Genomic DNA, 12,499 nt, shown 5'->3' with positions numbered 1-12,499 from the left:
TTTTTCATGCAATAAAGGTATGTTTATGCGCCGTACATTTTTCTTGTTATTTTCATGGTCCATTCGATAATCCGGAATTCGGTTAACTCGGACATTTTTTCCGGTCCCTTGAGATCTGGATTAACGAGCTTTTACTGTACTCGTTGCAACAGGGAAGACGTGAGTTGTAATGCACAGCACATGCCTACATACACAGAGGGTAGAGTACAATAATGACCACGTGACCCGCAGTCCACAGGGCTGCATGCACTGACAAATGGCACCTGTTTTCATGAGCAGGAGCACGTCAGCAGCCTGTATGTAAGAATGAAAGGATCGCTACAATTGTGCATATTACAAAGTAGTGGCTTTTTCTCAGTGTGTGCTCCAGCCTGCAGTAATTTGAGCTGAATTTAGCATCCTTCAACATATTGATAGGACGCTTCTTTATGCCAACTAGCAAACACGGCAGAAAATATTTCACAAAGCAGTGAGCTAGTTACAATTTTTTCCACTCATTTTCTTGCTGACAAATTTTTCCATTAGTACTAACCTGTATATTTATATATTTTTTTATGGATTCTTTGCATATGTTCTTCTTTGAAACAGGATAATTCCACAATCCCAGGTGTGTTGGTGCCACAAATCCTGGTGGTTTAACGTTGAGACTTCCAAATTGAAATATTTTTTACAGTTTGTTACAAATTCTGTTGTGCATGCTAAAGATTAACCATTTGCAGCAGTAGCAACAAGCACCACCCTGTAGGAAGGACAGAATTATGCAAGCTTTCAACCATACCATATGATTGATGGTCTCTAAGAATAAAAAAGTTGGCTATAAATGCTGGCGGAGGAGGAGTACCAGAGGAGAGCGGAAGAGGCTATTGCCAAGAACTTCAGGACAGTTAAATCTAGCGCGACTAGGGTGAAATGTAAGGCGGCGGCCATGTGCAGGGAATTAGAGCTGAACGGCTTAGCGAATAACATTGTTGAATATAAGTTTAATGCCCTCACTGTGTTTTTCACAGCTAAAACCCATGAAGCAGATGCACCGTTTGGGTGTATAGTAAACGAAAACGGTACATGGCAGCACGTCCTCAGTAAGTACCTGCAAAAACACCTAGGCTCTTTACAGGTCCATGACCCCTTCACTGTAAAAAACTCGTTACAGGTTGTACGGTTTCTCGAGGGTAATTCTTCAGTTGGTTATATGTTCTCTGTAGATGTGGAAGATCTGTTTTATTCTGTGCCCCACGAGGATTTGTTCGGTGTTGTTGGGAGTGTGATAGAAGAAAGCGGAGATGTGGATTTCCAGATCTCAAGTGGCCTTTCAGTGGACAATTTTATGCGTGTTCTCGAGTTTTATTTGGGTGTTACATACCTGCCAACTCTTCTGAATTTTCCTTAAAATGTACGAATTTTGACTAGTCTTACTATTTTACGAATCTTGCGGGAAATTTTACGGAAAATGTTTTATTTTCGGGAAAAAAAAAAGTGCGAACATCTATTAACATCATGGCCTCCGAGATAACACCACACGCGCGGAAGGGTAATCTCGGAGGCCATGTTAACACTACAGTCGAACCCGGTTATATCGAACCCGGATATATCGAATTTTGGTTATATCGAACTCACGGAATATCCCCTTGAAAATCCCATGTAAAATTATAGGAAAGCCGCGTCATATATCGAACTTAATTGCACCGGTCGTTCAATATATCGAACTCCGCACCACGTACTGGAAAGTGTGCCTTCCCCAAAGATGATATCGCATCACCCTTGGCCGTTTGCCGCCTGACATTTTCAAGCCGCGCGCGGAAGGAATGAGAGGGGACAGTTCGGCGACGGCTGGTCTGGGCAGCGCCGCGCCCATTCCCCAAAGGCGTGCGCATCTGCAGTTATCGTTTCCCGCGCGCCAACACATGACGTTTGCAAGCCATGTGCGTGGGTGTGCCCATTCTTTTGCCGAGCTCTCTCCTTCAGCACGCTCTACGCATGTGCCAGGCCAGCTCAGCCCGTTTTCAGACAGACGTCGGACGCTTTCTCCAGCGTGTGTTGCGAACCCTCTGCGCGCGGCGGCTGACGTGGCTATGGCGCCCGCGGACGTTAAGAAGCGGCAGCTCTCTTTCTCTTTTTTCTTTTTTTTTGTGAGTCATCCTTTTTTATCGTTGTGCTGTTCAGACGTTAAGAAGCGGCAGGTTCTTTTTTTTTTTTTTTTTTTGGCGGGAGTCGTTTATTCTTGCATGTATGAATCAACGAAAGCACGCTGTCAGCTGCTGCGATCATGATGCCCGCCCCAAGCGCGGCGTGATAAATCGAACCAGGCTTGTGTAATCAAGCCATCACGGGCACTCTGCCAAGTTCACTCCTGGCCACCGCAGTAGCTATCAAATGATAAACGCGCCCCGACGTTATCGCTGCGCAGCATCTTGGCACGCTGCCAAGAAATGAGCTGTGGTTGAGACGACCGAAACGGAGTGACGCGCGCCATCGACATGCAAGCGAAAACGCTCGCGATTTCTGCCGCGGCGACACAGAAACCTTGTTTTGAGCTGACGCCGCGGTGGCTCAAGCGGCGAGAGGGACGCAGTTCAAACAAGTTTGAAATTTTTCGCTCTGTCGCTGCAGCTCGTCGCTGAGATCGCTCAATCGCTTGCATGTGAGCGAGCTGGCCTTAACGATTTTTTTTTTTTTCAAATTCTTGGGTGCAAAAGTGGAGGGTGGGTTCATTATGCGAGTGGGTTGGTTACGCGACAAATACGGTATCGTTTTTTCGCATCGTAAGTGCCGTCACAAGCCGATTAGTGTATATCGAATTATCGATATATCGAACTATTTCGCGATCCCCTTCGAGTTCGATATATCCGGGTTCGACTGTATTATGGTACCTTTGGCGGCCGCGAGAGGGCAACACATTTGTGATATCATCATCAGCAGCTGCAAACGTTGTAGTGACTTCTATCGTCTACTCGGGGGAACACGAATCCATATCCAAAACTCGATACCGCCTCCGCCAGGCTAGTGGCTGTCCTTTTGTTCACATGTTTGGACAACTTTGGTGTTGGCCTCTGTTTTTGCGTGATCTGCGGCCGCGTCCGACTCAGTTTGACTCTGAAGTTTTAGTAGTAGCGGTTTCGCAGTGCAATGGCGGGCTCAGAGCCGCGACAGTATTTCCAAGTATTTTTGAAGTCGTACTTGGCAGAATTTCCGTGCTTCGTGCCATCTAAGAAAGGAGAGAAGTTCAGATTTTGCACCATGTGTGCCTGTGATGTTAACATTTCACATGGTGTCAAGTCCGACATAAAGATCCACACCGCTTCGAAAAAGCACCAAGGATACGTGCGAGCCGCGGACAGCCAGCCGAGCCTGACAAGTTTTGTTCGCAGTGACAGCGACCTCGGTGTGATTCGTGCAGAATGCCATTTCACGGCGTTTTTAGTTGAGCACAACATACCACTCAGTGTCAGTGATCACGCTGGACCACTTTTCCGGAAAATGTTCCCCAAGTGCGAGGAAGCCAAACGCTACGCCTGTGGACGGACGAAGACGACGGCAATTGTTCGTGAAATGGCCGTGAACGCAGAGACTCCTATGCTGGATGCCCTAAAAAAGCAGGTATTTTCGATTGCTGTGGACGGAAGTAACAATAGGGATACGCAGCTTTACCCTATTGTTGCGACATACTTCGTTAAAAAGAGACCAGTAGAGTTGAAAGCCGCCTCCTTTGCCTCGGTACTATCTAAGGGGAAGCGACGGGTCAGAAAATTGGAAATCTGATTCTGGACGAAATGAAATCCCGAAGTTTGCCTCTTGAAAACCTTTGGCATTGTCTTCGGACAATGCCCCCATATCATGATTGGCAAAAAAAACAGCGTTTCGACTGTATTGAGGGAGGCCCAACCAGCTTTGATCGGGGTTGGTTGCCCATGCCACCTCATCAACTTGGCCGCCCAAAAAGGAGCTGCATGTCTTCCTGTAAAGGTTGATAAGGCCTTCTTGGAAAAAAAAAGTAGAAAAAGTAAAAAAAACAGCACCCCCCCCCCCCCCTTGGTCGCGGAGGTTTTACGAATTTTGAAATCTTCAGGTTGGCAGGTATGGTGTTACCTTTATCTCTTTTGAGAATAAATTTTATCGTCAGAGACAAGGGATCTGCATTGGGTCCTGCGTAGCCCCTGTGCTTTGTAACCTGTTTTTAGCTTTTGTTGACCGCGCCCTTGAGCAAAGCTTTAATGGGAAGGGAGTGCTGAAAGTTTTTAGGTATGTAGATGATTTTCTTATTGTTCTGAAAAAACTAAATACTATTTCTTACACCGACGCGGTTGGCAGCGTCTTGGAAAGCTTTCAGCAGAATGGGAGGGGATTGAGAATTATGCACGAACTCCCTTTACAAGGATCGTTGTAGTTTTTAGATGCCAATTTTACTCTAGGGGTTGATCATGTATGTTGGGAGTACGCTCCGCGAGCACAGAAAGAGCTCTTACCTTTTGATTCCGCTCACTCGAAAACTGTCAAGAGGTCTATTGCCGGCCAATGCCTGGGGTCTGCTCTCTCAAAGTTGTGCTCGCATGCTATGCAGTGTAGCTTTAATAAGCAAGTACACCGGCTACTTACGGCCGGGTTCCCCTGCACAGTCATTGTTTCTGTGGCCGAGGCCCTACTTCGGAAAACCAGGCAGGTCATGTTCGCCAAAGCGAACGTACTAGAAAGGCACTCGGTAAAACCAGTAGTGGTACCATATAATTCATAAGGTTGCCCATCATGGGAAAAAAGTGGCAAGCCGACACAGTGGTCCTGTGGTGTTCTCCGCACCGAAGAAACTTGCCCAACTTTGCTCACGCATTTCGTGCGCGGAAAAGAAGAGTGGCTGCAGGAAGAAGCACTCAAAAAAGTATGTCAACTGCTGTACCGGTGTCGTTTACGCGATATTGTTGACCTGCGGTAAGGCTTACACAGGCCAGACCGGGCAGTGTGTCAGTGACCGGGCGGGGGAACATTTGCGGGCATTAAGGAGTGGCGGGACACATTTGGCAGAGCATTGTGCGAACTGCAGAGCGTGTGAGCCATGGCTGGAGGAGATAAAGATACTTGGCAGAGGCGGTGATAAGACGGCACGTGAACTATTAGAAGGCTTTCACATCAGGAAGAGGGGGCATGACTGTGTGAGTGACACATCTGTTAATCTTTTGCACGCAGACTACAGGTATCTTGAGCACGCATTGTGAACTGACGATGTGTTTCTTTACTGCGCATGTCTCCTTTTATGTATATATTTTCCGCTCTTACCTGCAAATAAATCAGATGAAGTTAGCGTCTGTCCTGTGTGTTTCCTTTTTTGTGTGCGTGTTTTTGTGCGCTTGTATTCATTTCAAAATAAAATATAAATGTCTGTATATGACCAAATTTGCATTTAATCTTCACTGAAATAAGGCCACTGCGGCAGGTGTCAAAATCTTGGATCAAGCTTACTTCGCTGCTAGCTGTGAATGAAAAAGCAAAAATAATTGTAATTACGAACTTTCAGTTCAATTCAGATTTTAAATGCAATTATCATTTCAGTTGTGAAACACTTCAGAGATTGCTTGTTTCGTTTGCTTACAAAAGGAAGTATATACTAGTAAATTTTTTTATTGCAATTTATGTCATCTATGCAGAGATGCCAAACCTGAGAGCCAAGCTCAGGGTAAAAACATGTTGGGTATTTGAAGTTACGATCTGCAAGTATGAATAAATTACCATTATACAAGCCTGTTGCACCAAACTAATGGGCACATGTCAACGGTGGCACCCTTGCATCATTACTGCAGATTGGGCTGTCGATTGCTCTCGGTATAAACTTATTAAGCCAAAAGTCTTTTCATCATAACAAGCCTCTGTAAAATATTTTAGTAAATGATAGTAACATATGCAGTGCCAAAATTTTGCAGCACCATGGTTTTGTTAATGAGCGTGTGGTGTGCAATTTCAACAGTTTGGAGGTTATACAGTCGAACCTCGCTATAACGAACACGGATATAGCTAATATTCTGATAAAACGAAATAAAATCAAAGTTTGGTTGATCTATGGTTTATTTCTATAGGAGCTCTTTTTGTATAACGAAAGAAAATTTTAAATGTTTGACGCTAGATTGGTTATAATGAAGCAGTTTTTTTTTTCCATTAAAATGACAAAAAATGCGCAAAACAGCCAGAAAAAAGCACCAAAAGCGCAATTTTTCAATCAATCGAATCGCCCGCCACAGAAGTTTGTTCTAATCGCCCACACGTTCACGTGCCGCGTCATTTAGCGGCGGCAATATAACTGCCAACGGCTTATCGCCTTCGAGATCACACCCCTGCGCACGGTGATCTCGGAGGTCATGAACGCCATGGCCGGACTCGAGTGGTGCCGCCGAAGTGTGCTTAAATCACCCGCGCGTTCGCGTGCCGCGTCATCTAGTGGCGGCGACTATACTTCGTCTCGCAAGATATCTGCAGCACTGCGAAAGGCAGAGAAGCCCTTGCAATTGTGCTCCTAAGTGCCTCTCGCTCGTGCGCACTATAACCCCTTCAGGCGCCAAAAAATGTTTTGCAATAAAAAAAATATATGAGCACCATTTTGTGTTCTCCACGCTTCAAATCATGAGTCTTGAAGAAACTGAAGCAAAACATTTATTCCTTCAATGTATTTTGTGCTGTCCCCATGCGGGGACAGAGCGCCTCAATACAGAAAAAACAATGCACACTACTAACAGAGCCTGCGATAGTGTTCTTGTGACAGCTGGCACGAAATATGATTAATTATTTGCTGCTTTATTTATAAGCAACTCTTTAGTGTCTACTTGGTGTGAAAAAGATAAAAGCAATTGTTCTGAGCCGACACGCACAAAAAAATTTGGCATTTTTGACAGTGAATCCGGCACTTTGCTGTGCATCCCTCTCGGCGGCAGCGCGGAGAGTTCGATGTGCTGACATACTCCGGCCAGTGATTGTAGCCATCATACCCAATGGTTGCAGTCGGTAGCAAATGCGGGCTAGCCTTCTTTGCAACAGGCTCAGAGTACTCGCTGCTCGGCCGACCGCGCTTTTTTGGAGGTGCTCTGTTGAACGCGATTAGGCTGTTCGCAATGTCTGTTTGGAAAGCCATCAAGTCCAAAGTACTTTTCTGTACAAGTTTCTCTGCACTGGCGTCTCTCAGGTATTCAATCCAGCCGTTGCACAGCGCAAAAGAGAGAAAGTGAGAAATGACTCTCACCGGCCACTTTCTAGTTCTTGCTGTAAGGGGGTACAGTGACATCAAGAAGTAGAGTTTATCGACCCCTCCCATGTATGTGTTGTACTGCACAATCACTTCTGGACATTCAATTTCAATATGTTCCTTTTTTGCCTCGCTCCATCGCTTGACTTTTCCAACGTTGCCAATTCCAATTTGTGTGGATGCCATGTTCACGACTCCATTATCTTGCCATCTCACAATGGCAATGTCTCCTTTCTCAGAAACCTTCTCATCCATGCTTCCCCGACCTTCTTTCTTCATTTCTTTGTCACTTTTTAAGCAGCACTTCAACAACCAGTTGGCTCGAATTGTACTGCTGGCAAGAATGCCTATTTCTTTCAGCTCTAGGAACAGTGGCACTGAGGTGAAATAATTATCCATGAAACACTTCAGGTTCTTTTCTTTTGGCATTGTCTCGACAAGACGCATGACAATTTACCCGCCAAGTCCGAGATGTGCATGCTGCGCACTGATCCCTGTTCCCTTACCTTGGTACAGCTCAAAGTCATGAGCTAAGCGATCGGCGCTGCAGCGGACGAACACTTTCACCCCTTCCGGGTTCGGCTTTCCCTTCACAAACTGTTTTGCAGGGACACTGCCTGTGAACGGAACCATCTGCTCATCTATACTACTGTGTTCCAAGGGTTCCAGCTGCAAGCACCGTGACCTGATGGCTTCTATTACAGGGCGCACTTTCCAAAACTTGTCCTGGCTGGCTGGGTCCCGCGGCGCGTTTGAGTCTGTAATGTGTAGCGCGGCTCTTATTCTAAAAAATCACTTTGCTGTCATGGCTTCAACTATTGCGGGAATTCTTGTTGAGGCTTGCCAGTATATTCGAATCCGCGGAAATTTTAAAACTCCCATGAGCATGAGGATTCCATAGAAAACTTTGATTTCTTCTTCACAAGTTCCCAGCACAGTTCCATCTTTTTGGAGCACGTATTTTTAGTGAAAGTTGCAAGGTCACGAAAAAGTGTGGATGAAAAATACCGGGTAAAGTATGTCATAGGGTCCCCTGGCACTGATCCACCTTGAGGCTGGTAGGTGCAGTCAGTGTGGTTAGGTTGAAAAGCTTGGGCCACCCATTTGAATGTTGGCACCTTCTTCGACGACACATCTGGCACTTGTTTGTCCTGCGCGCTTGAAGTTCCTGGCGATGCTCCTGCACTCAGCGCAGTGCTATTTGTGGCGGAAATCTGAAACAAAACACCACATTATTTCCAAACCTCAAAAACAGAAAACAGGCATCATTACCATATTTTGCTTATCTTCCTCGGCGTGTTCGTCATCGGAGAGATCTGCGTCTGAAATGTCGCCGTTTTGAATTCTTCGAAGTATATTTTCCGCAGTGTCGTCATCCAACCTCCTCCTTTCTATGCCGTGCTTGGAAATGCCTGAAAAGATGAGATATTCTTCATGTTAGTGTGAGGGCGAGGCCAGGCCGCGCACTCCGAAAAGGAGCATTTGGGAACGGCGGACTTCAGGCGTCGTGTCCCCGAACGGGGACGCAAACATTCGGAAGTGCATGCAAGGCTTAATACGTTTCTAACAAGGATGACAGCGGTTGTTTCACATTCACGCGACCTTATTTTGATATAAAAATGCTAACGTTTTGGTCAGCCTAAATTCGCAACAGTGAAAAATGAAAGAAAACAAGGAGCACTTACTCTTAGCTCCGTAGAAGGTAGTGGCATATTCATGTTTCCTGTGCATTTCCTGCAGCATTTTGCTGACTTGGCATAAGATGGCGCCACTTGTCCGTTAAGGCGGCTCGGAGGCGTGTTCTGGCCGATTCAAAACGGCGTTCTTGCTTCGACTTTTACACAGCAGGGCGCGCGAAGTTCATGTCCCCGGATGGGGACACGGCGCCCGAAGGGGATAATAGAGAATTGTGCTCCTACTGTCACCCCTGCCATTTGAGGGGCGAGAGGTGCGTAGGAGCACAATTGCCTATTGTGCGCGCGATCCTAATTGGACCGGGGTGCCTCTGCCTTTCACAGTGCTGCAAACATATATATACCTCGCAAACATATACCTCGCGCAAATTGTGCGCGGAGGCAACATCCCAAATTAGTATTCATTTTTTCTCCCGAGATTTCGTGTTTATACTCAGTTTTTAATTTAAAAATTGTGCATTTTCACACCTTTGCTGTGCATATTAGTGCACATTTTGTTTCGTTTTATTAACAAACTTATTTACAGGAATTTGGACGCGTACATTTATTACAAATATCGGATATAACGAACAAATTTTCGCACCCATACTATTTCGTTATAATGAGGTACGGCTGTACTACAGTTGAACCCCTTTATACGAAACATGTACTGGGGAGCAGCTTTTGTCTCTTATATGAGAGGTCCCTTATAGGCGGGATACCACGTTACATTTTCTAACCAGGCATTATTTTGACTTAGGCACCCTATGGCTAAAATACACTAAAAAGAAGGCTATATACTGTCGCCAAAGCATTATTATAGCTTTCATTTACATATTGCATTTGCTTGGTGGACCACCACACACTGACCACACTTCGCAACTTTCTTACGTTTATTTATTACTGAAATAATTGTAAATCTTGGTCTGTTTCACGGCTGCATTAAGGCTGTTCAACACAGCCTTTTTTCAGCTTGAAAATAAGACCAAGAGCCTCATGGCCGCTGGGTCAAAGCTGTATATGCTGGCAAACTGCGTTTGCAGTGATTACGAAGTGAAATCGCGATGTGGCGTTGCACCGCAACTAGTGATTCGCAACTAAGTTATGTGTCTGGTAACACTACAAGAACTCAAGTCAAAAAAGTTCCATGAAATCATAAAAGTAGCGAAAAGTATAAAACATCACCAGCAGAAGTATCACTCAGAAATTTATGCTTGTTTGAGAAAGGATAACAGTGGCTGTGAGTAACAAGTCTGTGAATTTTTTACGGAACTGAAGAGTGCAAACAGTAGACAGCTTGTCCTTGTCTTCCCTGCGTCTTCTCTGTGGATTGTCTACTGTTTGCGCTCTTCAATTTCATAGAAAATCATGAACCAACTAGGCCCAACTGAAATTTTATTGAAGTCTGTGAATATTGCTACTCAGATGAAAAATAAATGAAAAGCAAATGAGGCATTTCTGAGTGGAGTTGAAACTGGTTGAATAGCAAACAGAGCAGTTTATTTATCCTCGCCGGAGCGGAACCACTTCTGTTTTTGGGCTTGGCTTTGTCTCGCTTTCTAGGCATAGTGACTTGTTTATGTCAGCGGCACTAGCCGAGTGCTTTCTTTGCATTTACCAGATAGATTTGTTGTTCACACTGAAATGGAACAATTTCCGCTATATTCTTCAGACTAGTGTAAGAAATATCTACGGTGATGTTTGATAGAAAGCTCCACTAATTGGAGAACCCAACATACACTCCCGGTATGCTCGCGCAGATGTCCGCATGTGCAATCACGCTTGTGCTCTTTATGGCAAGCCTGAAGACCTCTACGTTGCATTCCCACTGCAGGCGCTTCTTTTAGTCATTTCATAGCTAATTGACCAGCTCTTTGTTTGCTGAAGTTATCATTAATAATGACGATGCATGTGTGTCTCTTTTCTGCAGCTGAACCTGGTAATGGATGGTGCTGCATCTAATGTTAAAATGTCTGTTACAAGCAAGACTGAGTACCATACTTTAAGGTTAATTTGTCCTTTATAGCCAGTTGTCTTCTACATCCGATGTCTGTTAAAAACAAGGTCCAATTAATGAAGGTCATAGGGCAACCAACCATTTGGGTGAACGGTGTCTCTTATACTCAGTTATCTGTTACATGTATGTCTCTTATAACAGGGTTCAGCTGTATTCCTATTCTGCTAGTCTGTTTCTTGTCAAGATCTTGTACAAGTTTGTAACTCTACGGTATTCTTGATTTCTTTCTTTTCTCAGATGGGCCAGTGAAGGCGGCTGCCCATCGAGTGTTGCTGTCATCGGTCCCGAAAACAAATTCACAGAGACTGGGAGACATTGGCTCGTCCACAGAGAGTAGGTGCTGTTGTCCACAGGATGTCTTGCACCATGTTTTGGACTCTCACATTCATTAGGTTTACACGTGTGCTGATGTGTTTGTTGGCTTCGAGGTTTGCTACTTTAATTTGTACCTTTGGGCTTTTTCAATCAGTGGTCAGCTACAAGAGCTTCTGAGGGCAAAGTTGATGCTGCCGCAATGCTGTGCCTGTCAGCTTTAGCTACTGTGGCTTTGGGGCTGCAGCATTCTGAAGGAGGCAACAAAAAAAGGAGATGTAATATACTGCTGTTCCATTGCATCCTGCATGAAATGTTGTACACGTAGGTGATTTTACCCCTCCAGTTAATATGTCCTTTGATATAGGCAGCTGTAGAACACATTGAAGAGTTCTAACCAGTGGAGACACATGAAGAGCTTGCTGGAGTGGGGGGCTGTTCTGGTTTTACTTTTGTGGGTTAGCTGCTTAGCAGCTGCTATTCAGTTTTGTAACCTCAGAACCTTGCAACAGGATTGGGCTATAGCCAGTTTGTTTTTTTTTGTTTTTTAACCTTTGCCAGAAGTTTTAGTCTTATAGACGCTGTGGGTTTCATAAAGAAGTGAAATGTGCCGTTTTGCCAAAAGTCGCCAAGTGGCGGGGTTTATTTCGTAGTCATATAGCAGAGCATTTTTGGCATCCCTGAAGCCTCAAATCTGTGTGAATTTGGGAGGACCATTGCTTTTATTTTTTTTTAATTTTCAGGGGTACCGTAAAGGCTCTGTTGTGGGGCTGAGAAGCAAATTCTTGCTTACTTTTTGCAAAGACTGTACATCCCTTCCGATCACATTCAAGGCAGAACGTTGCCATGCTGATCTCTGATATGTATTGAGAATGTTTTTTTTTTTTTTTTTTCATTGATAGGGCCTTTAATTTTAAGAGACTTCACAAATGTGAATGCATGCGCATGTATGCATGATGTACAAGATGCACGTGTAACTTTACTTAGCTTGATAAACTTCTGTAAGGTAAACATTTTACCAACTGAACCTAGTCCTGGCTCAAGAATTAGAAATGATAGCATCTGGAGTTGTGATGTGCATGGTGAAAATGAGAACTGCATTTGGCTTCCATTAATATAGCGTTACTTAATTTGGTTTTAATTTAATGTAGTTGAATTTTAATTAATGGTCTCAATGGACAGTCATATGCTGATGTGCAGGGAATCGTTTTTGATTAAGTCTTGAAATGCTGAATGCAGTTTTAATTTATTTGAAGAGGACTTGGCAGCAGGTAGTATATAGGA

The 12,499-nt window shown here is 44.5% G+C and overlaps 1 protein-coding gene across 1 annotated transcript in view; it reads left to right on the top strand.

Moving 5' to 3' along the window:
• LOC146182820 (presequence protease, mitochondrial) overlaps positions 1–12,499 on the top strand; it is a 187,102-nt gene that overhangs the window by 171,769 nt on the left and 2,834 nt on the right. The window contains exon 27 of the mRNA XM_084608927.1: positions 11,141–11,236. Coding sequence (XP_084465053.1) covers positions 11,141–11,236 — 96 coding nt within the window. The remainder of the gene's footprint in view (positions 1–11,140; positions 11,237–12,499) is intronic.

The sequence above is a fragment of the Amblyomma maculatum genome, chromosome 7 (assembly GCF_055883805.1).
Source record: "Amblyomma maculatum isolate TAMU_Amacu chromosome 7, ASM5588380v1, whole genome shotgun sequence".
NCBI lineage: Eukaryota > Metazoa > Arthropoda > Arachnida > Ixodida > Ixodidae > Amblyomma > Amblyomma maculatum.
The sequence above is the reverse complement of the archived record's forward strand: the minus strand, read 5'-3'. Positions and strand labels throughout refer to the sequence as shown.